Source organism: Carettochelys insculpta, chromosome 2 (assembly GCF_033958435.1).
Source record: "Carettochelys insculpta isolate YL-2023 chromosome 2, ASM3395843v1, whole genome shotgun sequence".
Classification (NCBI taxonomy): domain Eukaryota; kingdom Metazoa; phylum Chordata; order Testudines; family Carettochelyidae; genus Carettochelys; species Carettochelys insculpta.
The window spans coordinates 215,987,461-216,013,975 of record NC_134138.1 but is presented as its reverse complement, the minus strand read 5'-3'; the positions used below and the strand labels follow the sequence as shown (position 1 = coordinate 216,013,975).

Genomic DNA, 26,515 nt, shown 5'->3' with positions numbered 1-26,515 from the left:
AGCGGTGCCATCATCATTCATTACTTCTGAAGAAGCTAGAGAGAGATCAACCTCTCCTATATTATTTTTTTATCTCCCACAGGAAAGCAGAGAAGGATGGCATTCCCAACTGATTCTCTCCATTCAGCAGACAAGAGTAGAGAAACTGGTATGGCAGGAGGGGACCATCCCCTCTTACTTGTCACACAAAGCACCAGAAAACAACTTTTCCCACATCACATACACACACTAAAGAAGGGAGCAGCCTCTCTGGCTATGGTTGCACTGACCTGAAACACCAGCAGGCAGCAGTATGCAAATAGGTGGTCTCAAAAATGCAAATGACCACTCATTTGCATATTTGCTCACTGGCAGACGCTGCTGCCGGCCCAAAAAAAGACATGTAAATGTGGTTCTGCCGGCGAAATGCCCCCTTTGTTGGCAGAATTTTTTCCAGGCATACGAAGCTGCCAACAAAGGGGAGTAAGGGCGGCTCACCAGCAGAACCATGTTTTTTTGTTACAGGTTTTTTGTGCTGGCAAAAACCAAAATCTGCCAGTTAGCAAATATGCAAATGAGCAGCCATTTGCACTTTCGAGACCGCCTATTTTCATACTGCTGACAGCAGTTCAGGTCAGTGTAACCATAGCCTCCTAGAAAAGCCCTCCTAAAGAAAATAGGGTCCATCTATGCTAGAGCTTATGACAACATAACTCATGGTGCTCAAAAGGGGATGAATACATCTGCTTCTGACTGACGTAAGTTACATTGAGATAAGCACCAGTGTGGAGAGTTCTAAGTCAGCAGGTGATCTTATGTAACTCACATAGCTACCGCTGCTCACAGGGACTGAAGTAGTTAAGCGGATGGGAGAGCTGTACCACTGTAAAATCTCTGGTGTAGTTGTGTCCTAAGTTTCGCATCATACCCAAACAACCTGAAATAATTCAATGGGAACATGAACAAGAATAGACTTTTGTTTTCTTGGTACGCAGACTGCTCTGGGTAGGTGAAATAACAAGGTAAGAAGGAATAACCAGACACTGTAGCTCCAAGCTAAGAGCATTAACCATCATTCGGTCTCCACAATTGCAAACCCAATAACTTATCAATTAGAACAATGCCTGTAAACTTCCAGTGCTTTCCTTCTACAAAATCACAAATCACCATCTGAACATCAGCCTGATGAAGATACTAAAATAGTACCAAAGAAGATATTCCAAAGGAAAAAGAGGGCAAAAAATATCAACTGTATTTTCTACTCTAGTTACTAAAAACAGTCCTGTTATGGAACACAGTTTTCTGCTAAATAGAGTTCCTTAAAAAAAAAAACTCAGTGGGAACAGAGTCATAAGGAAAAAGGAAAATAAATTAATGCACATCATGCACTGCAAGAAAAAAGCTCCCTTGGGTATTTGAGTTCTCTAAGTCTACCTCCTTCCATTATGAAGGTATTATACATCTTTATCTTAAAAAATTGTTGGTTGGTCAGGGGAGGGAATTAAACAACTGAGACCTGTTATTCAGACCTTACCATTCAAAATAAAATATAAAAATATTCAAGTGTATCACATTTCATTCTCACTTTCACAATCTGAAACGCCGTAGGATATTGAAACACAGAAGGATTATGAACATAAGTTAAATAGTCACCCCAAATCCAGAAAATCAGGCTGACTCAAGCATGGATTGTACTGTTTTTATACTCAGCACCGAAAGTTTCATATTGTAGTAGGAGAGAAATGTGTTGGCCTTTTTCAGAAAAAATATTTAATTAAGCATATGGGTTACTCTCTACTACCTTACTCTGTCTCTAAGAATGTCAGAATCTATTCTGACCAAAAAAAAAAAACACCCCACACAACACTCCTATCACCTATACTTATTTGCTCTCCAAACATTCAAAGCATCACTAGCCACACATTTCTTACTCTATTCTTGTTTTCCAATTCAACTTGATTTTTAGCACAGCACTATTGCACTAGTTAAGGTACTTCAATTAAAATGTCATATTTTATTCATGATGATATCCGAATACTATGTTTATGAGGACCACGTAAAGTACTTAGATAAGACACATTTTCAATATTTCTTTTAGCCTCCTGTACCTCAAGGCAACATTTTTAGATTGCCATCCACAGAAATGACTATGGCCCAAATTGCTTCAAATGCTCCAAAATCCATTGAGATCTTCTTAAACCTAACATTGATTGAGAGATCAGGTCTATGCCCCCTGAAGGCAGGAAGCTAAATGTAGATAGATCTGCTTCTAGGCTTGAAAGTGCACTTTTACGTCTTTGTGTGTCCTTTAAAGTAATTTCAGGTAGTCTGACACGTTACCACTTCCAGCAGCAGCAAACAAATGAAGGAAGCGCCCCAAAAGAACATTCACTTCATCTGAACTGAACAAGCACATCATCATGCAATAGAAAAAACTGACATCAGTTTTGTTTTTATACAACTAAACTGCTTATTTATTGACTCCCTTACAAAAATTATAAAAAATTAAAACTTTAAATAGCCTGACATTATTTTAGTACAGTAATTTCAAAACAATGCTGAACTAATAGTTTTTAATTAATCAAAAAAAAGAAGAGAATACTTTTGATATTGACAAGAAACAAACAATTTTCTTTAAATGAAATGGCTCTTTTTTAATTTTTAAAGCACTATATTCTGAAGTTGGTGCTTTTTTTAAAAAAAAATAACATAACCATAAAGTACAGACATACTATTTTGATTTGTAAGTATTTTAAAAGATCTTAGATTCCTTTTGTGACTCAGAGGGTTTTTTTTCCCCACCACGACCAAATTTCAAAATAGATGTTAGAGAGTAATCACAAGATGCAACACTGTAATACAACATACTATTCCAAAACACGTCATTTCAGCTACAAGAAACCTAGTCATTGATAAACGGAAAAAAATACCCCACTCAAAAATCAATTATCTCAAGTCTTTTGTATAGAAAAGTAGTACACCTTTCAGGCAACTGGTATTAATGAGAGGACATGACTATAGAATCTCCATCTGTTTTTCTGACAAAGCTGTGACTACTCCAGTCTCTCATTGAAATTCCATTAATCTGGTGCACCAGGGTCCAATGCGAAAATCAAAACTCCATCTAACCCGTTATCAGCTCACAATAACCTACAAGTGAACTCTGCCTGTTAGCACACAGCAAGTTATGATTTTGCTATCAGTCAGCCTGTTAGCAAATAAAAACAGATTAGGAATACAGTGCCTGGCAGGGTTTTTTGTTTGGTTTTGGGGTTACTTTTTATTTTATTTTATTTTATTTTTTTATAATTCTTTTTTAGTTTCTGCAGGGTGTCTGGACCTTCTGAATCTATGCATTATTCTCGTTCGTTGTGATTTAATTGCTGCTAGCAATCAAGTCAAAGCATCACTGAAGTGTGCTTGAATTTCATTAGAAGATATAACTTATGCTACTTTCCTACAGTACCTAATAAACCATAAAGAAACCAAAACACATATGGCTTGAGGGAATAACTAGAAAATTAGGTGGCCATTTGGGAACTGAGTGAACTTTTGAACCAGAGGAACAGAGAAAAAGAAATATTAAAAGGAAAGACAGCCTTAGAACGCACACAGAGATGTGGGGAGTTGACCTTTTCAGTACCTAGAAAATTACATTAGCATTATGAAAAATACATATCATGTTTAGAGTTTATAATCCATCAAAGTTTAGATACTCTGTTAGTGCCTACCATAAGGTAAAAGTCAAAAGGACAAAGTAACAATCAGATTTGACAAAAGGCCTTTTGGTGACCTGGACTAATTTAGTTATACTGTACTTATTGTTAAATGGATTATCTCTCTTGTAATTAATATAACATTAGACAAATGCCACACACAAAAACCCAGTTTACAATATTGCTGAGAACATATGATAGCACTCTATTTACAGATAATTTTTAGTATAGCTCTAAAAATATAACTGAAAGGAATACTAAGAAATCTGATAGTACTTTTAGAAAACATATAAACCTTAAATTCTTTATTTTAGTGTTTAAGCACATAAATGTGATGATATTGCATTACATAATTATTTAAGTACACAAGAAGAATGACCTTTGAAGTTAAATGGAGACCACTTACAAATTTAAGTTAGACTCCTAATTCCATACTTCATAAACCTTGATCCTGCAACTAGATGAGCACAATAAGATTCTTGAACTTGATGGGCTTTAATTTAAGTAAATTGGGCTCGGCACGGGACCATGCATATTAAGTTACAGGATTGCGACTTTAGGGTCCTAAACATAAGTACATTGTTTTCTGAAAGTACTGAGCACCCACATTCATGTCAATGACAAATGCAGGCACTCAGTGCCTTTCACCATCAGGCCATCTATTTAGGTACCTAAACAAAAATTTGTGGGCCTAAGTTTAGGCAGCTAGATTTGAAAACAGTGGTCTATATGTTTAAATTCATGTATTTGAAACCACCTACTTCACAGAAATGACTCAAGGAAATCATCAATATTTCTGGACCAATTCCAACATCTTTACTAACTTCTCACTCTATCAAATCTCCAAAAGGGACAACCATACAAATATCATTTTAAACTATATCATCCCGTACCAGCTGTATTTTTAGCCTATAGTCTATGTAATTGGATAAGGATTTTGTAAATTAGCTATTACTGTAATATCTATGTGCAGAATCTTAGAATTACAATATCCAAAAGAGGCTAAATTAATTATTTGTATGTCCAAATTGATATCATACTTAATATATCTGGCCATCAGCACTGTTCAATTCCTTGTTCCGTTTTAGTCACACTGCTGTCTTTTTCTTAATAGTGGACAGCTTCAGGAAAAATATCTATAGCTTAATTTTCTCTAATAAAACCCAGATAATTTTGACATATATATTGTGTAGTAGCTTTATGCTCAACACTTGATAAGATATAACAAAAAAAACTATTTTGATAAAATCTGTAAGTACAAAAAATGGAAACTTCAATGTGTACTTTGGAAAATTAAATTAGATTTTATATAAGCTAGGTCTGCTTTCATTTAATTATAATATGAATTGAAAATAAAAAAAAATACTTTTTGCTATTTAATAACATTTTTTACTTTTGGCCAAAATGCAGAACTAATGCAACTTAAAAAGTATGTGATCATTGCATGTGTTAACAAAGTTGAGTGTATAAAGAAAATGTCATTATTCAGAATCAGTGGTTAGTAGGTTTATCACTTATGCATGTACTTGACTCATCCCTGTCCTGCAATAGACATAATTTTATACCTCATAAAAGCAATTTATGTTTCCAACGGGAATAATCTGGATAATATAAAACGTGGAGTGCTATGTTGCAGGAAGCATATTTTCATTCGGCAATTGTATTCTGAGATGGAGCTGCACAGTTTGATCATCACATCGTGGCAGAAAACATCATTCACTTCTAACTTGCAGTGCCACAAATTAATATACATAGTTAACTCATTTCTACAGGTATTTAATTTATAATCATATATTACCCACACAAGGTTTTTATAGTATGTGTAAAAATAAAATCCATCTCAAAAAATGAAAACTATGCTAAAGCAAGCTTAAATCTTGCAATATTCAGTTCATACCTTCATTACATATTTAATGTTAAAGTTGATGGTTTATGTACTTTTGAACACAGAATACACAAATATGAAGACAACTATGGTGCAATATTTTTGTTTTGGTCTTTTTAAATGAGAAGTGAAACTGAAAAATTATATAAAGAAAACAATCTACATAAGACAGCCAATGTGAAGAAGCATCATAGGAATAATTAATTTAATATTTTATGAACTTGTTCTGCATAAAGTTTAAAGAAAAATATCAATCAATCAAACTGTTTCATTATTTATAAAATAAATAATACAGCAAGCCATTAAGTAGCATAATAAACTTAAGCAAGAATCTGATAATGTTGAATTAACAATTTGCTATGATGAATATTTACATACTGTTTTGCCCACTGATCTATCTTTAAGAAAATTCAACAGAAGAGTTGTTGCTATGAAAAAAAGTGAGTAAAAACAGTGTGCACTTATGACAGATTCACTATGCTTTTAGCACCACTAGAGAGAGCTCTTCAGTCCCTTAAAGATTTTTGTAAAGGTAAGAAAACTATCTGTTTATCTGATTTCCACTCATGACACCCTAATCAACAGGATTTGCACAGGTTTGTAACAAACTGGCAATTCTAGTTCATTCTAAGATAAACAGAGTCACATACCATCAGAGGGTGCTTCATCCTCTTTATCATATCGGTCAGATGCTAACGAGAGATTATCAGGCGGTGAAGGGAAAGAGCCCTCACTCTCTTCCTCCTCTTCCAATTCTCCTGCAAGAGTCAAAAGGAGGCCATTGGTTAATAACTGTTTCCTTTTAACATAAACAGAATTCATTTTGAATGCAGAGACATAACAGTTCTTCATTAACAGGAAACAATTATTTCAAGTCATATTTTAAATTAAACTGAACAGATCCAGGGTCCTTTTGTTCTCTTAATTTTACTTCATGAACCTCCAAATATTGAAGTATGAATGTGCACTTTTGTGCTCCAAAAAGCTACGTTTTAACTAACCAAGTGGTTATTTTTAAGGACGGCATATTAACAATCCTTCCCCCCACCAGCCCCCGGAACACAGCTGGAACCTCATCAGTTAAGTACCACCACCAAAAACCCTGCCACAAACCAATACGGTGGGTGAGGGTAGCAACTAACAAGAAAAGAAAGCCTGAGGATCTAAGGAGAAGAGAGTGCATTTGGGGAAGAAAGGGAAAATCTTCAACTGTCTCCTTCACAAAGAGTGCCAAACTGCATTTTTGGCAATAGTTTGTGCACTTCCACATGCCTTCAACTTACTTACTCCTCAATTATGAACTAATTTTCAAAATATAAGGATATAATCTTAGCCCTAAGACGTATTTAGGAGAGTGTTCCCTTGCCCCCTTGGAATAAAAATGGAGTCACACTTTAAGAACACTCAGTTACAAGTGTGTGGAACCACCACAGAAATCTACAGGATGCTTTTTGGGGAACTAAGAGCCTCAAATACACCTGAGCTATTCCTAAATAACTAACTAATGTGCATTCCATGCTAGGACTTATCGCCTTAAAAAAGGGAAGTGGAGGCGGAGAGGAGAATTATGTGTGCTTTTCATTATGCAAAATGAAGTCTCCTTCACAAAATGTGATATACAGTGGTCCCTTGGGATAGTGCTAAAAGCCTTCCCCTTACCTTCCCAGAGCAGGGGGAAGAGACTCTTAGCCTGCCTAGCTGCCTGCAGCTGTAGGCAGCTAGGCAGGCTGACAGCCACCTGTCTACAAGTTGAATGAAACTCACTCTAGAGTGAGTTTTGTTCACCCTGACGACACGTCAAGTGAGGGTCTGCTCTACAGTAAACTCTTTCATATTCGGCATTCTATCATCCGGAATTCTCAAATAACCAGCATTTTAACTATAAGTAATGTTAGTTACATTTTCCATAAGTACAGTAAAGTGAAAGTAAATGCAAATGAATACAGCAAATACAGTATAAGTTTACAGTGTACAATACTAGCGTTGTTGGTAAATAAAGTACTCTGCATATATGTTCGTTTGTTTCTTAATATCTAATCTTGTTTTCCTTTAGTGTTATGCTTTGCTAGGTAGACCTCTCTGTTACCCAGAATGGTAGAATATCCAGCAACCTCCCGCTCCCAGGGCTGCCGGATACGAAAGAATTCACAATATGTTTAGAAATATACCAACTATGCAAGGGAATGAGAAACTAACAGCAAATTTAAAGTGTGCTGCTGACATATGAATAGGGCTTCCTTTAAGGTCATGTTTTTAAACCTACTAAGCATAAACATTTTTAATTGATGTATTACATATAAATAACATAACTGGAGTGTATATAAAAAGACTTGACTTGGCAATTAGCAGGAAGCACCTATGTTAATATCAGATACCCACTTTCTGATCCACCACCATCCCAACCTCATTAGGCAGTCAATATAGTAATATTTGCAAGCCTAAGATTTGGGATTTTTTTAGGAGTGTTGTGCACATAGCACACTCATATCTGACAGAAAATTCGTGCATTCAAGGAAATCAGAAATCAGCATTTCTTGGGATGATAAATAAGACAACTAAAACATTTTATACATATAGGCTTTATACAAATATTTTATACAAAACAGGGAGAAAAATTATTCTTGTTAACCTCTGAGGATAGCACAAGCAGCAACGGACTGAAATTGCAGCAAGGGAGGTTTAAGATAACCACTGGAATAAATTGCCTATGGAGGTTGTGGAATGTATGTCACTGGAAATTTTAAAAAGAAGGTTGGACTCGCACCTGCCAAGGATGGTCTAGATTACTCTTAGTCCTGGAGGGAGGTCAGAAGACTGGACTAGATGACCTCAAGCCCTGTTCCAGTTCTAGTATTCTATGGTTTCTATGACTGTATGTAGAAAAGATATGTCACTACCATTTTACCTCCTACCTAGCATACAATGATTCTACTCCTTGGCTGTCTCTACACTAGCAAGTTCTTTTGAAAAAAAAGGGCCTTTTCCAAAAGAACACTGGACCGTCTACCCACAAAATGTGCTTTTGATCTGCATAGAAAAAACACAGCACTTTTTCTGGCAGAGCTCTTTCTCTCCCAGATGAGGAAGAGCATGTTTTTCTGAAAGATTCATTTGGGGAAAAAAGTCTGGAGACGTCTCGGGGGGGCCTTTTTTTTTTTTGAAAGAGCAGTCCTCATGGCACTGGATTTTTCAGTCTTTGGCCTGTTCTTTCAAAAGAAGAGGGGCTGTGTGGACGCTCTCTACTGAAAGAGCAGATTGATTTTTTGATCTGCTTTTCTGTGTGTGGACATTCTGTTTTGAAAGAGATTTTCCAGAAAAACTTCTTTCGAAAGATTGCTGTAGTGCAGATGTTGCCCTTATGATGGACTTGCAGCTCACTAACTGGCATATGACAATCTTTTTCCCTAAGTTTTTAATTGGAAAGCCTGGGATGAAGGGGAAAGGATTTAAAAGGTGAGTATTTGAACAGGGAGGTTGACTTCACATTTTCAGTTTCCCAAGTTGCTATTAGTGAGTAATACTGACGCTCGCTAGTCATGTCAGAGCATTGCTTTTAATGTATTTTCAAGTTATACCATTGGCTCCTGGACCACATGAGCAGATTTTGGATTATTTGATCAATTTTTTAAATGCTAAAAAGCTGAATAGAAATCCCTAAAGAAAATACTGTTTCTACATAGGAGAGAGAGAGAGAGAGAGAGAGCGAGCGAGCGAGCGAGCGAGCGCGAGCAAGCGCGAGAGCAAGAGAGAGACAAAAACTATCGACACACAAATACTTGCTCTGTGTGTGTCTCCAAAATTTAAGCTTTTTTTAAAACTATAAGCCTCTTAAAAAGAGCAAGATGATGATTTATTGAAAGCAAAATAAGTTAAATACACCACTTAGAAATTTGAGCCTCTCCTCTTATAGAGCGCTCTCCATCTTCAAAGTATTTTATAAATTTGAAATCCTGAATGAAGATTTCAAACCAATTTGTAAAGATTTAAAAAACTGCCCACACAGAAAAACAATCTCAGCACAAACGGAAACACTGTTGCTCTGCATGTGAGAGTGTGTACTCACACTTTGTGTTGGGAATACAGTAATTTAAAAAATGTAACACTAAGAAAACATACCATCAACACTGAAACTGCGGGGAGGAGGGCTAACTAGGAACACAAATGAGTCTTTCAGTTTTGTGTTTAAACCAAGTACTCTGCAGTTCACACCACAGTCTGAAATGCAGTCTTTAGCTGTCCGCATTGTACCTGGTAATAGAATCTGATTTTGGTATCACGGATCATCCAATATGCTGGAGCTCCAATGAAAAACACACTTACAGGGCTTAAGTTTATGCATGGCAAGATGATTTAAGCATAGAATCAGCCTTGATTCTCAGTTTCCTAGACTATAGTTGAGAGATTTAGGAGTCTGTTCTGTTAACATACAACAACACTAATCCCTTAAATTTTATACATCAAAAGTACAATAACCCTTCTTGTTAATTCTATGGGGTCTCTTCTGTATCTTTGGACAAACCCTAGTAATCCTCTCTCTACTTTTCGTCTTCCCCCAACCAGACTGTGGTATCAAAGCCAACATGCTACTGTCAAGGAAGACCAGAACAGACAGCATCTGAAGCTATCAGTGCTACTCCTTAATCAGTCAAAGGAGACAGAATGGAGCAGCACAAACCATTTTCTCCCCTCTGCAGGTGTTGAGTGCAAGCAAATACATCTGAAAAGCATAAATAAATTAAAAGAAAGTGTTCAACTTGTATTTATGAAATAGAAAGCTGAAGTACCAAGCAACAATGGGCATCAGGTAAATGTATCCAATGCAATTCGAAAACATAATTGAAAACATTACAGCCTAATCAGACATCTAAAAGCAAAGCATGCTCAAACGAATTGTCTATAGACTCATTAGCCAGCAGCCATTCCATTACAATCACACATAATGTCAGTAGTGCCCTGAGCCTTTGCCAATGACAACAGCATAAATTTTGCATCTCATTTCTGTGGTCATAAAATTAATGATCAGTTTTAAAATACTTCTCTCTAAAAGTTATTACACAAAAGAAGACATGAATGTGTCCCTGTTATATAGTCATGAGGATAATTAAGGAATTGACGTTCATTAATATTCTTTCTTGTTTCCCCAGAACAGCATTTGATTTATCCTGGAACTTTTTTTTAAGTGTAATTAATGGCATACCACTAACAGTTATTAAAAAAAAAAAAAAAAAAAAAGAGTCCTATTCTCTCATTTCTGCAGTTTAACTCACCATTTAGGCTTGACCGGAGAATCAATATTTTGATTTGTCCACAATAAAAGGTACTGTACCTTATCTTTTCTTATTAAAGACCATCTTTTCAATTACAGTAGATTAATTTATTGATATTCTGAAACAGCACACGCCAAGGGGATAGTTAGCTATGCAGAATGGAAAGTGGAAAATGAGACAGTTAACTCTTGTTATGGAAATAAAGGCTCCACTTTAATTCTCACTATTCTGCACTGAAAAATTCCAACCGGCTCAGTTGGTACTAACTGAATATTAACAACACACGCCACACACAGACTACACCTATATAGCACCCTAAACTCAAAATAAGATATGCAATTTGCACTACACAAATTGCTTAACTTATTTTGAATTTATTTCAAAATAGGCTATTCCGGCATTTGGTGCCGTCTAAGCAGGGATGCCGAAATAGCACACCTATTATTTCAAAAAATATTTTGAAACAACAAGCGTATTTCAAAGACAGGGAATAGCTATTTCAGGATATCAAGGCATACAAAAATAGCTCTGCCACATAGACAGAGCCACACAGTCCTCCCTTCCTAGCCCCAATTTGTTTTCCTCTGCTACTACTTGTTTATAATACAGGTTGACCCTCTCTAGTCCAACACACTCTAGTCTGGCAACATCTATCATCCGGCATGATTTTAGTTAGTTGAATGCCCACTTATCATGGGTGTAGCCAAATTTCCTGTGGTTCCATAAAGTTTATTTGCATCCACCAGTTCTGGCTCTTGGTGTTCTGTGCTGTTATTTAACTGCAATTTACCCTTAAATGTCTTCCAAGAGCCAGTAAGCTGTGGAAGTGTTGGTAACACTGCTAGACAATGCTGACCTCCCGTGGTCCAGCAAATTCTTTTGTTCGGCACCAGTCAGGTCCTGAGGGTGCTAGATTAGAGAGGTTAAACATGCAATATTTAAGATAATACTTCAGCCACTTAATCCATAAAGGAGACCAGACATCAAAATATTGCAGCCTCTGCCCTTAAAAATCAACAATTATTTTTTGTCAAGGTCCAAATTTCTTGGCCAAGATACAGTAATGGTCCAGACCCGAGAGAAAATTATGAAAAATGAGAATAAATAAATAATAAAAGTAAATGCCACAATTTTGGAGTCTGTAAAAAGTGGCTGACAGTTTGGATTTAGCCCACTGTTCACCTATTTACTACCCCTTTCTAGGCACAGTGTTAATAAAACATCTAGGAAGTTGGGAAGCAAAGCAATTGCTCAAACTTAATCTTAAACCATATAAAACACTTAAAAAGGAGGGCAGGCAAGCAGCTGCTCACTGCTGTTTTTTTGCTACTCCAAAAGGCTCAGAAGTGTCAAGCTGAAATGAGTTCCTTCTCCCCAGTGTCCAAGCACTATTACCGGAAAACTATTGTACCCAGCAATCAATAAATGTAAGGTTTCCTATATCAGTATGTTCGCACCAATGAATGAATAAAGTTATTTTCAAGCTAAAATTTGTACACTTTAGTCTAGGGGTGGGGACCTACAGCTCATGGTCTGGATCCAGCCTGCAGCTTGCCTGGATCCAGCCCCACTGCAGGGCTGGCGTGCAGAGCCCCAAGCCTCACAGGCCAGTGTCAGGCAAGTCAGGGCCAGATCCAACCCACTGGCTCTACCTGGCAAGGGGAAGGGAGTGGCTCTCAACGCTGCTGCTTCCCCTACCTAGGGGAACAACAGCACAGCACTGCCTGGAGGCTTTTCTCCCATACTTCTGATTGCCAGAATTGCAGCCAATAGGAGCAGTGGGCAACAGTGACTGGGAGAGGAGGGGCACTCAGTTACGTGTGCCCCCAGGGAGCTGCACAGGTAAGTGCCCCTCCGCCCCCATGCCCAGACCTCATGTTCCCAAGCCGCTCTTGGACCCCCCACCCACCCAGATCGGCTACTTATTGCTGACTCCTATCACCCCTCCTGCTCAGACCCCCACTCCCACCCCGCTCCTTTATCCCCTGCCACTCAGACCCCCACTGTCACCCTGCTCCTTCACCCGCTCCTCCCTAGATCCCCTCTCCCACCCAGATCACCCACCCACAGGCCACTCCTGCGCCCTACCACCCCCCCAGACACCCCAACCCCCAGCCCGCTCTTACACTCTCCCTTCCACTGAGTTACCATACCCCAGTGCTCCTTCCTAGCAGCCCCCGCCCACACTGAACATTTTTGTCCATACCCCACAGCCTAGGAGGGTGCACAATCTACTAGCCCTGGCCCCACTAAGCTCTGGGGCTGGTGTGCAAGGGGAATCAGAGGAGTGTCTTTTTTTCTGTTTTTCAGTCTGGGACCAAGTCAGTGATGTGGGGTGGGGGTTTTTCGCACCTCACTTGTGTGGCCTACATCTGATTTTTCTGTGGGTCAGTGGATTCCAGACCCAAAAAGAGGTTCCCCAATGGCTGCTTTATTCCACTAGTTGTTTAGATGATTTTCAACAGAACATCAATGAGAAAAATGACTCACTCCACCGGTCACCCAAGTGGTTCCTTTGATTGGTAGGCCACCCGTGCCTACTGGTATATGCAGCAAAATGATAAAGTACGTGCATTCAAGAGTGTGAATCAACTGTCTACACTATGACACCAAATGGCAATTTTAAACATTCAAAGAATTCCAACCTATGCCACACAAAACCAAAGACAGACGCCTAAACATTAAACACTACAGAAGCACTGTGAAGTTTGTAGGTGGATAAGTTTCAGAAAGGGAAAGAGTCAAAAAGCATGAAGAAACTCTGGAAAAAAAATGAATTATAGAAATATTTAAGCAGTACCATAGAAATTTCTCATTTGACGTTCTGCACGTGTCTCCAGAAGACTTGTACAAGGAGATGATTTCTGGGAAGTGAAAATTTTGGTGGATTGTTTAGATTGGCAGTGAGGTACTGGAGCAAGCATATTAACATGAAAGAACAGATACTAAGAAATAGGCTTAAAATGGAAAGCAATTGCTAACTTTATTTAACATAAAGTTAACCCCTGCTGCCATCCCATGCTAAGGCCCCCAGTAATCCCTCTGGTCACATCACTTAGGGGAAGGGGCTTCCAGGAAGGGGTACTATGGGAGAGAGAGTGTGGTGTAGCAGGGGGAGGGCCTGAGGGAAGAGGTGGAGTGGGCACAGGACTGGGAGTGAAGCAGGGGAAGGAAGAGATGGGGTAGGGCCTCCAGCAGGACCTGTGGTGGGTGTGCTTGGCCTGACACCCCTCTAGGGATGGCCCTGCATGCAGCCTTTCCAGCTGCATCCAAAGTAGGTGAGAGACAAGAGCCTGCATAAAAGTGGAATGCTATCCTTTCCCATTAATATACTTGCCCCAACACAGGTGGAATGCATATACCTACACTGTTCCTCCCCTCCACCCCACCCCACCCCACCCTTGCCTGCCACCCACCCATCATACCTGGGTAGTTTAGGAGCCAATACATTCAAGCAAATCCTGCCATTATTTCAGGAATATTTCCAATTTTACACACCTGAGGGACAGCACATTATTAATCGCCTTGCTAACTTCCATGATGATTGCACCATCTGTAGATTTTCCAGCCCCAAACTGATATCCAACAGAGCTGTAGCAATCTGGGGGCAACCTTTTCCATAAGCAAGAAAGACATACTTCTGAATCTTTAATGGGTCTCACCTGGGTGTGCTGCCACTCAAGGGCTAAGGCAAGCTCCTCACACAGCTCCATGAATGCATGTTATATGAAAGTTCTGGGCCCACTGCCAGACACCCCATATTTCAACCATAAATCCAGCATGCATTTGCATTCCTGGCCCTGAAGTGGAAGTCTGCATAGAGGTAATCTGACATTAAAAACAAAGTCAGCTTAGTCCATACTTCCACATCCACATGGTATCGTTCAGTAGCTGTTGTGCTACACATAATCATAATCTCCAGCCCCAGAAACCCCTGCTATGAGTTCCTGATGGCTGCAAAGACAGAAGTACAAAAAAGAAACAGTCTCAATAAAAAGCAACAGCTCTCAGGCCAGCTATTACAGAAAGCAGGAAGCATATCTCAGCAAATAACACGCTTCAAACACAAGTGTGGTATCCAGAGTTCAGATCTATTTCAATGGTGCTTCTGCCAACTTTAGCACTATTATTAGCATGAGTTAAAATCAACGCTCTTTTAGCTAACCATTTTGGCGACCAAAATATTGAATCCAATTATCTCAAACACAAACACCAAAAACTGTCATAACTCCCAATTATCAACAAAGTTCAGACTTCCAATTCATGCAATTGTTCAGGAGACCTCGCTCTTGGAAAATGTAAAACAGGTGAGTTTGAGTGTGATTGTACCCACTTTTTGATGTAGCTACAGTTCTAACAGCTGAAACACAACAAGAGTCTTTAAAAAAAAAAATTCACCACCAGGAGGTTCACAGACAACTCTAGAAGCAAACAAAACTCAGCCTATGCTCTCCTCCTTGTCTTGTTTCTTAAGTAAAGAATAAAGAAAAATTCTAAAAAAGGGAGAGTGTTCTGGACATTAATCCAGTGTGTGTATGTTATCCAGAGAGCACGATAAGGATTCTACCTCACTATTAGCATTATAGCTGAACTGGAAGAGCTAATGTAAAATTAATTCATGAATGAGAATTAAACAATACTTCACTTCGCAGATCCATGCTCACAAATGCAACAGGAATTTCTTTATAGGTAACATTTTCAAAGTTTGACCCAGTTTATATAACTCACCGTTTCTTTTCATGGCCTTTCATTATAGTTACACTAAAAGAAAGCTAAACAAAGTCAAAACATACAAACTATATACCACATGCAGTTTTAGGGTCTGATCCTAAAAAGGTCCTCCATGGGGATTAAGAGTGCTCAAGAAAATGCTGTTCTCCTTAAAGGTTATATGTACTTTCAACAAGGCATATCACATACACTCATCACTGAAATCACAACAGGTCATAAGCACACGACATTCACTGCAAGCTGAATTCTTCAAGGTACATCCTCCTCTGGAGATAAAGAAACCTCATCTCAGAATTAGCTGAGGAAAAAAATGCACCAATGATGCCTTAACAGTTGGAAGAGCAGATATGGTGTAATAAGTTTTCTTCAACTTGGTTTTAAATAAACCACGGTAAACAGGAGCTCCGGTCTTTGTAACCAACTCGTATGCTTATCAATGAGCTCACCGACACAATTTTGACGTCTTCTAGTTGGTATATACAAATTTGGAAGTTAACAATACTTTAAAATACAAAATATGATTTACAAAAATTAGATACATTTTAAATTGAACAATGACCCCACCTAGATTTAAAATAAAGTTAAGATAATTATCTTAATAAAAAACAAGTCTGAATTCATTTTTCTTATCCTTTTCCATTCACTTCCAATGAAGAGGATTAAAATGTGATTTTAATTTGAATGAAAGGACTAAGATATAACAAAGTGGGGTTAATTTAATTTTAAAATTGTAAGTTTACAGTATTTATTTAGATGTGCAAAACCCAGGTGGTTCCAGTAAGTTAAGAGTCCCTATTATTTAAATGGAAGATGAAAGATATATAATTTTAATTCATTCAAATTATTTAAAAAAAAATCTGTGGTCTGGTTTTAACTGTATTTAGCTTTTGCTCTTCCGAGCTGAAAAGCTAATTCATAGGAAGTGTCAGAACACTCTCACATTATCAGCTGTCTACAGATAGAAGGTAGCAGGGTTCTACTTTCTGCAAAGATTGCAACTTTGCAAAGGCTCTTTTGACCTCACACTGTGACCCTCATACCAGCATCCACAGGCTACAGGTCGTGACCTCTTGAATTAGCATCATGGAAATAAGGGCCATTCCAGGTTTAGTTACAGAACAAAACACTGTAGCAATTTCCAGTACTCCACCATCTTTTCTCTTTCTAGCTGCACTATAACACTTTGTTTTAACTCCTGGAGACAGTGCATAACCCAAACTTCAGTTTGCATTACTAATATGCTACATCTTGTTCTCCTGTCTGATTTCTTTGCTATATTATGAAAATACTCATTCTGAGTGCATCAAAAGCCAATACCGTATAATCATTAAATCACCCTATTAAAAAGTGAAAGAGGTATCACTGTTGCAGAGATACTTTGGTATCCTTCCTTCACAAATAAAAGTCTCAAATAAATGATCACTATTAACATTTGGTTATTGCCAATGTAGACTGCTTTGCATACACTTTCTATGACAAACCATGAACTGTACAGTTTTAGACAATATTGAGTTTTTAATTTATGAAGCCCTTTATATTTAAGACATTCAATGTATATTAAATATAAACTTCCAGCTACATTTCTAAACGGGATTCTTGATTGGTAAACTTTCTCCTATGATACATTCATGAAGTAAATATAACCAAGTTATGAAATGTGTTAGGTTTCAGCACTCAAATTCTGAAGCAGAGATTTTGGAAGCTTTTAATTTTTTTGCTCAGCAGGGGGAGCTAGCATCCTCATCCTTGAGAGTCAATCAATGCATAAGCTGTATATTTGAATGCTATACTCTTACACATATGTTCAATATGTTTACTCAATTGAGAGTCTGTCAGTGAGGAAAGTATTTAAAGTCATACCATAGTGAAATAAAATATTTTACATTTACCTTTCTCCTGAAAATCTTGAGGATAACTGCAGGAAAAAGAGAAAAAAAGACAATGTAAATTAATGTGCATTTGGAGAGTCTCAACATGAGATGAACACAAATACAGAAGACTTATCAGTGTCCAAATAAGAATTTTGTGCCATATGAGTATTGCTGCTGCAAATGTATACTGCAAATTTTCACCTTTATTTGAAAGCCTTGTCCTCCACATCTATATTAAAACATTTCACCAGTCCTTCTCCCAGTGTTTTGAACTTGTGAGAATGATTATCAGTCATATTAAGCAATTTTGTGGTACAGTGACAAATAAATAATGCCAGTTTAAAACAGATTCAGGTGTAACAAAAAAAAATTTAAAAAAACAACAAATTTGCTAAAACAGCTTAAAAAGGTGAGCATGCTATTTAAAATTTACTTTTCCGTTATCTTCCAAAAAGTTAATACCATACTTTAAAATGTCTCTGTATAAATGAAAACCTTTTATCAGAACTTATATGGCACAATCTTTTACATGTTTTGTAATGAACACAATGTGACTTGTCAGCAAAGAAAAATTTGATTTGCTTTGAATACTTTAGCAACACATAAAAACCAAAAAGCATAAAAAAATTTGCTAATTAATATATTGATAAACATTTAAATACATATTCACAGTAAGCAGGGTTTTAAAAAAGTTACCCAACAACTCTAACGTGGAATAATACTACTATACCTCTTATATCCAGGGACACTACCTAACAGTGGTAAAAACTACATTCTTTGCCATCTCCCTCAAATCCACAATCCTCATGACATAAATGAACAAAACAGTTGCAGGGTGCAGTGACGCATTAAGATGCAAAGGTAAATAAGTAAGGAAAGGTCATTGTTATGCATAGCTTTAAATGGAATATCAGGAAGTTTGTATTTGACTATGAGGGTCCTCGTTATAAGGCGCTTTGCTAAAAGTCGTTTTGCTTATACGTCATTAAGTAATTCAGGAAAGTAGATTCATTATAAGTCACACTGATCCACACTTACGTCATTTAGAGGCCAAGGGACCAAAAGTCAGGAACATAGGGGAGCTTTGTGGCGGTCAGGCAGGAGGCTCTGTAGTGCAGGGCCCTGGAAGTGAGCCTGAAGTCATGGGGGACCAGATGGAAGCTGCAGGGAGCTGGCAGGTAGCCAAGGGAGCAGCATTGAATTGAAGAGAGCCAGCAGAGAACCGGCAGGGAACCATGAAGACAAGAGGGGAGCCATGGGGAGCTGGCAGGGAGCCTGTGGGGAGCCAGTGGAGAACTGGTGGGCGGGCAGGCGGGGGAGAGAGAGATAGCTTATCTTTTTCTATCTTATTATTAATAATCTATTTATTTATTCTATTTGTTTCTATTCTATTTCTATTTTTTTGTGGGTTATAGATACATTATATGTACCACACATGAGTGAACCGTATGTGTTGGGAATGTATCTCATGCTAATTACATTAATCCTTATGGATATTAATTCCCCTTTACAAGTTGTTACACAATAAGTTGCATTATTTAGGAATGTAACCTGGACTTATAATGAGGACCCCCTGTAAGTGCAAAAAGAGGAGCTGATCAGAATGACTGGCAAGTAAGAGATCTTAACAGCTGCATTCTGTATGGACTAGAAAGGGTGGTGCAAGTGTCAGGAAACCCAATGAGGTGGTGGTTAAAAGCAATGAAAATGAGAACCCAGGAGGCCTGGAGTGGGAGACTTAGAAATGCAAGCAGAGATAAAAGGGTAGCTCTAAGAAATTTTGTGTAGAAAATAGTTGTGTTTGGACACAGACTCGATAAGTAGAACTGGTTGGAGGAATCAAAGATGACTCCAGGAGATGCATAGGGGTGTTAAGAAGCAACAAAGTTGGAAATGCAAGAATGTGAAAATAAAGATAAGAGGTGAAATCTTGGCTCCACTACTGTAACTAGAGTCAGAATTTCACTGAAGGAATTCAGTTTCAGCATGCTGAGTTTCCATTCATAAGATACAAAGGAGAAAATAGAGAAGTAGTGATATAGGACTGAATGGCAAAAGCAAGTCAGGAGCAGAGAGTCATCTCTCAAAATGACAGTAAATTAGATGACTTAGGAATGGGCTGTAGAGAAAGAAAGCTAGAACCTAGGACAGAGCCCTGAGGGACCATGAGAGAAAGTGGGAGAGAGGAGGACCATCCACCAAAAAAAACAAAGAACAGAGAGGTAGGAGAATCTTAGACTATGTCTACACTACAGAGTTTAGTCGACAAATTCGGGGTTTTGTCAACAAAACTCATGAAGCATCTACACATACAATGCATTTTGTCGACAGCCCTCAACAAAGCTCGGCAACTTCCGCCAACAGCATTCTGCCTCTCCGCAATGAGGAATAACGCCTTTGTTGACAGTGTCTGCCAACAAAAAAGCTGTGTAGACGCTCCAAGGACTGTCTCTCAACAGACAGGGCTTTCAGTTCACCAGGCAGCCGTGTTTGCTGAGCTTTCAGTTGGCCATTCTGTCAAGTGAGTGGCTGGGCAGTTTGACCGCTCTCTGTTGACAGAGGAGATAGCTCTTTTGATCCACTTTTGTGTGTGGACGTGATCTGTCAACAGAAGTTTTGCCAGAAGATCTCTCCTGACAGTAACTTCTGTTGACAGATCAGTGTAATGTAGATGTAGCTTGAGACTGTAAACAGTTGGTGGCAGGTTCTGTATCTTCCTCATTAGAATACCACTGAGTAAACTGTCACCACTCAGTTACACTATCACTGACATTTGGAAAGGAGTATGTCATAAGTGCCAAAGGTTGGGTATCAGGCAGGAAGGAGCGATCACTGTGAAAAAAGCTGTGGAGAGGCTGAAGAGGAGAAGAGTAGCAAGCACAAGAACATATCATAGTTTAAGATATAACATACTGCAAAACACATTTTTTCCAATATGCATAAAACTAGGGCCAAATCTTCCTTCTCTCATGTAGTCTGACTTGCACGATGGACTTACGCCTCAAATCATATTCTCTAAAACAGCATCAAGATGACAGCTGTGTCTGGTTTACACTGCAGTGAACAGTTTTCAATATCAGCTTAAAGGAACTTGTTCCTTAAAATTATTGTCAGCAATTGTTACATTTCCTAGGATAGAGAGGGCTAATGACAGAATAGGAAACAGATATTAAAATCAGTTTACGGAATTATGCCAGCCTACATCAACTGAGAGTCCCAGCCAATGAAAATAATCATGCAACTACAGCAAGCATCCTCAATAAGTTCTCCCAGTTTTACAGTTTGTATGTTATAAAAAACTCATTAGTCAGAGGAAGATAAGCCCTGATCCCACAAAGGAATCCACACTGGCAGGCACCTGATGCCCCCATTTCCCACTGAAATAAATTGAATCCTGATTCCTGTGGGAATTCAATTCAATTCAATTCACATGTGTAAATCCCTTTTCACAGCATCTGTATAAAATTTCTTGTTAAAACAGTAGGTATCAAAAGAGCAACAAGCTATTACTAATAAATTCGAACAGTGAAGGTAACTTACTTAGCCTTGACCTCTTTTATCTTCTTAATAAGAGAATCCTTTTTCTCCTTTGCTCGCTTTGATAAATTTTCTCCTTTTAGAGTATCAGATATAAATGTGTCAACATCTAAACCATGAAAAAAGTTACATATTATAAGGGGAAAAGGAATAATATTTTGAAAATAACAACTATCTCCACAATAGATTGTTCTGATATTATCGCTTAGGAAGAAACCTATTTTACAAAACCTATGCATAACATGGTTAAAATACTTCAAATTCTAAACTCGAAGCATTTGTTTTCTGCTCTAGTAATGCTTGCTGCAACAAATGCTGTTCTGACATTTGGCATCATTAAATGAGCAAGAATTACACAAGACAAAATAAAGGAGGGTGCTTTGGCAAACACATTCTGCGACAAAGTAAAAAGCTAAAACAATAAACTGTTTTTGTTCATAGACTACTGTCGTGTTATTTTACAAGTGTAAATTTTAAAAAGCGGACAAGTCCTTTACAACATTATAGCTTATCCAGAGGAGGTGATCACTGCAGATGTGGATCAGCTGCTGGTTCCTTATAAATTCAATTTTCATAGATAGGGGGAAGTGGGCAGATAGCTCAGTGGTTTGAGCATTGGCCTGCTAAATCCAGGGTTGAGAGTTCAGCCTTTGAGGGGCTATTTAGGGATCTGGGGCAAACAGATTTAATTAAAAAAAAAAATCTGTCAGGGATGGTAATAGGTGCTGCTGGGAGGGCAGGGAACTTGACTCAATGCCTCTTTCAGTTCTATGAGACAGGCATATCTCCCTACATGTTTATATGTTGCCGTTGTACCCCATATTACGCTAATACTTGACATCCAAGGCCCAATCCTGCAAACACTTTTATATAGATGCTTAACACCACATAACTGGATAAACCTCAGAAGTTAAAGGAACTACTCATTCATCATGTGTTCACAGCACCTGCGCACTTGCAGAATCAGGACCCAATCTATGAGCTGCAAAACACTTTTTTATTTGTAAAGCAATAGGTAAATTGAAATGAACTATTTAAAAACAAACAAACAATCTTGTTTTGTTGTATGGGAATTTTGTCCCACTCAAATCAAAGAGGCTTGATTACTTGAAGTTAATATCTATTTCCCCATTCATACAGCAAAGTTATTTCGGAATAACAGCCACTGTTCCAAAATAACTTTGTGAACAAATAGCAAAACTGCTATTTCAAAATAATTCTGAAATAGCAAACAGCTTATTTTGAGTTCTGTAAAGCTCATTCTACAAGGAATAGTGCCTACTGCAAAACTGATATTTCAGAATATGGACTATTTTGAAACAGGGGACCTCCAGCCCTACCCAGAGGGTGCCCTTAAATGTGATGCAGCATCCAATCATTGTGGATGTTCTATTCTGAAACAGCTGATCACTATTTTGATACACATTTTGACTGCATCTACACTATGTTCCTCTTTCGGCAAGGCAATGCAAAAGCGGCCGATCAGAAATGCAAATGAGGCACTGATTTACATATTGTGCACCTTATTTGCATAATGGTGGCCACTCGCTGTTCCAGAAGTGCTGTTTTTGGAAAAAAAACAAAAAAACAAGTAATGTAGACAGGATTCACTCTAAAGGAAACTCCACTTTTGAAAACACCCTTCCTCCTCGTACTTTTCAGGAAAAAGAGTTCTTTCACAAATGGGATTTGTTTTCAAATGAACCCTGTCAACACTGCTTGGTTTTTTTTCCAAAAACAGCACTTCTGGAACAGCAAATGGCTGAAATCTTTAAACTATATTCTCTAAACCTCTCGTCTGATCCATTAAAGCTCTAAGCCTTTGTAACCAACAACTAAACTCTGCAGACCAACTTACCCCTTTGCTGAACCCCAAACCCAAGCAAAAATACCCTCAGTCCAAGCTACTGTTTGACAGATAAGAACATGTGCTGCAATTGCTGAGCAATAAATACCACTTATGGCTTACAGTGGTTCTCAACTTATCATTGTGGGCTGCAGGAGCCAGGCAGCAGGGCAGCAACAGCACGTAACCCGACCCCCACTATATGTGGCTGGCCAGCTCCCCTAATCCATGCTATTGCACCACGCACACCTCCCAGAGCTTGCAGGACCAGATCTCCTCCCTTGAGCTTGGGGGCGGGGGGCGGGGGGGGGGGGGGGCAGACTTCCTCCTCAGAGCTTGTGAGGACAAGCAGCTGACCCAGGCCGCTTAGAGCAGTGCAGCTGCCCTTATCTCACACTCTTATCATGCAGGGCACTCAGCTAGCCTGAAGCCCAAGAGACCGGGCAGACCCTACCACTTGGGCCAGCTTTTAGCACACAGCTGAGCTGGAACACAGCTATGTGCAAATTGGGAGGTATGCAGCCCGCAGGCTGCTGGTTGAGAACCACTGGCTTAGGATATAATATGTGCCCCAAACTCAGCTGGGGACCAATGTCTTTACTATGGATATAATGCATCCTTTTCGGAGGAACTCTGAATGTAAGAGAGAGGAAAACACAACTTGAAACCTCAAAATAATGTAAAAGCAATGCAGAAATTGATGTAGCGTCTATTCTTACTGTGAGATTTTGCAAAAAGCAATGAATTGTGACAAATCTCTTTATTGATGACAGCAGAGACGTGGAGGGGAGAGCTTTCCCAGTGGGAGGATAGTTCTCTCCTTCTCATAGGCTTGCAAGGTAACTAGCTTCTCAGACAAAGTAACCACAGTAGATCTCATTTACCTTACATCATTGTTCACCTTCTCATATACATAAGAAAAATCCAGTTTCATTCAGAAGACCTTCAGAAGAAAGCCTACTCAACCATATTTGGCACAAGTGCTCACAGAATCTAACAAATACAAGTTTTCCTTAGTATTGATATTGATTTTTGCAGACAGAGCTGACAAACAAATGTTCAATTCAAGTTCAAAAGAAAAATTCCAAGTGTCTTCACAAAGCTGCTAAGGCAGAAAACTTATACATGCTAAATTTCAATGCCAGTATCACACTATAACAGGGGTCAGCAAACTCTGGCACCGGTGCCAAAAGTGGCATGTGAGCCGGGAGCTCAGATTCACCCCTCCTCCCCCTTGTGCCTGGAGGTGGCTCAAAGCCATGCCACCTGCGAATTAGCAAAAGACCAGATAATGCTACCAATAACCATCTAAATAGTAAAGCTCTGCATATTCATTTATTAATAAAGCTGTTGAAAGTAGGATTAGTGGCTTTAAAAAGTATCAAAGGCACTCCGACCATATACAGAGGTCAAAAAGTCAAATTTCAGCACTCCATCTTGGAAGATTGCTGACCCCTGCACTATAGCATCTGTAAAACATTGATGCATGCTCAAACCCTTCAGCTATCCATGATTATGTATACAGTGTTGTGGTAGCTGTGTTGGTCCCAACATATTAGAGCGATTAGGTGGGTGAGGTGATATCTTTTATTGGACAAATTTCTGTTGGTGAGAAAGAAGCTTTCAAGCTAACAAAGAGCTCTTTTTTGGGTCTGGAAAATATGCTTAGCTAAATACAAGCTCCAACAGATTGTTTTGCATCAGTAGCTAACACACAATAGTACTTACGTTAAACAATCTGTTCCACCTTGCATTTCTTTCTGAAGTTTTGAGTCCACTTCAGAAGAAAAGCTCTGTGAGAGCTCAAAAGCTTCACTCTCACACCTACAGAAGCTGGTCCAATAAAAGATATTGCCCTCACCCCCCTTTTTTCTCTCTCATGATTATACAGAACGTTCTGCATTTTGGTCATATCTTCCTTCGTTGCATAGCTCCACAAAGACAGGCAACGTGACACAAACACAAAAGAAACAGACTCCCCTGCGAAACACCAGTGTAACCTAGAGTAAAGTGCGGTGGACTGGAATCCAGGAAGCCATGAAGTCTAAGCTCAGATCTTCCAGTTACTGTTCTTTATATTTCTACATACTTCACAGTCCTTATTGCTGAAGAGGGCCTCACACCCTTAAATTTACGAGGGAAGCAAGCATCGTTCCCCACCACACACACCCGAAGGCCACTAAACACAATCTGCTGACCCCAGCAAGAGCACCAGTGTACCACTCCTCTCTCCAAACACTTAGGGCTTGTCTACACTACCACCTTCCTTCGAAGGAAGGGTGGTAATTAGGGTGTTGGGAGCTTACTAATGAAGTGCTGCCGTGCTTAAGAGTACAAAAATTTTGAGGAGTAAGGGGAGTTTGAAGTTGCCCTGGAACTTCGAAGTACCGGCGGGTGAGCCGCGGCTACATGCTTGCCAGTACTTCGAAGTTTTAAACTTCGAAGTTGACACGGGGGGAATTTGCTTAATGAAGTGCTGCCTATGCACAACAGCACTTCATTAGTAAACTCCCAACACCCTAACTACCATCCTTCCTTCGAAGGAAGGTGGTAGTGTAGACAAACCCTTAGGGCAGCAGAATAGGTTCTGCTAGCTAGAATAGCTTCTGATTTCTCTATTCTAGTGGTGTGCAAAGTGTAGGAGAGCCACCCTGAGGGACATAAAATTTCATGAGTGAGAGGGTGACAGCAGGATCAGCTGCTGGGTCTCAGACCCCTTATAATACTCCTGCTGTGTGGAAAATAGCTATATAATCCATTGACAGGTATACATGACACCCCCCAAAAATCTGGTCTACTAAAAAGATACCGTAGCATTAGAGAACTGCAGTGAGAATATAAAGGTTCTGGAATCAAAAGGCTTTTGATTGCACTGCTAACACCTAGGAGTTCCTTGTGGTTGTACGTGACGGTATTGCTGTTTATCCAGTTTTCTTTTTAAAACAATCCATTTAATTCAAACAATGAGAAAGCCTTTTAAAACAGGTTTTAAAGTTAAAAAATTGTAATTTGTCAGTAATTATGAGACATAGGTGTTGCACTTTTCAGTCATTACTGTCACATATTCAGATTGTTTAGATCACCATCTGACTAAAGTAAGAAGTATGCACGTGCTATTAACTCTATATTTTTTCAGGAAGAAGAGCGATAGTTCCTCTGCTGACAGCTTATATTTAACACTAAAATTACAAAGATGAATAGACCTGAACAAACCCTTCCAGATCACCAAGCTATCTAAAAAAAAAGTTACCATACAAGCCCTGCAATAATTAATGTTTGTTTTACTACTGTTTATATTTAATTATCTTAACCTTGTCTGAAATACGCTAGAGAAAAATTATTTGCATGCTGAAATGAATGGTAGATGCAGAACTGAAAGATCTAACTGATAAGATCTGATTCATAAAACTGCTCTGTCAAAAACTACAAAGGCTGACAGAGAAGGGACAGGAGACTAAAATATGGTGCTCTCCAACTCATTTGTAATTAATCAAATAGTTTACTTAAAGCTTGACTGCCATTAGATATAACCAATTAAAATTTTAACAGACGTTTTTCTTCATATTTTATACTCACCCTTTGTGTAGAAATGTGTAAGTCATACTTATTTTTGCTGGCAATTGTCAATATTAATGTACAGCAAGAGGATAACTTTGGGAAGTGTCCAGTTTCTGGTGACAGAA

General features: G+C 38.6%; 1 protein-coding gene across 1 annotated transcript in view; it reads right to left on the bottom strand.

Annotated features, from left to right (window-relative positions):
• The window catches only part of SKAP2 (src kinase associated phosphoprotein 2), a 152,337-nt gene that overhangs the window by 115,448 nt on the left and 10,374 nt on the right, over nt 1-26,515 (bottom strand). The window contains exons 2-4 of the mRNA XM_074984596.1: nt 20,990-21,095; nt 17,468-17,493; nt 6,231-6,338 (exon numbers count right to left, since the gene is read on the bottom strand). Coding sequence (XP_074840697.1) covers nt 6,231-6,338; nt 17,468-17,493; nt 20,990-21,095 — 240 coding nt within the window. The remainder of the gene's footprint in view (nt 1-6,230; nt 6,339-17,467; nt 17,494-20,989; nt 21,096-26,515) is intronic.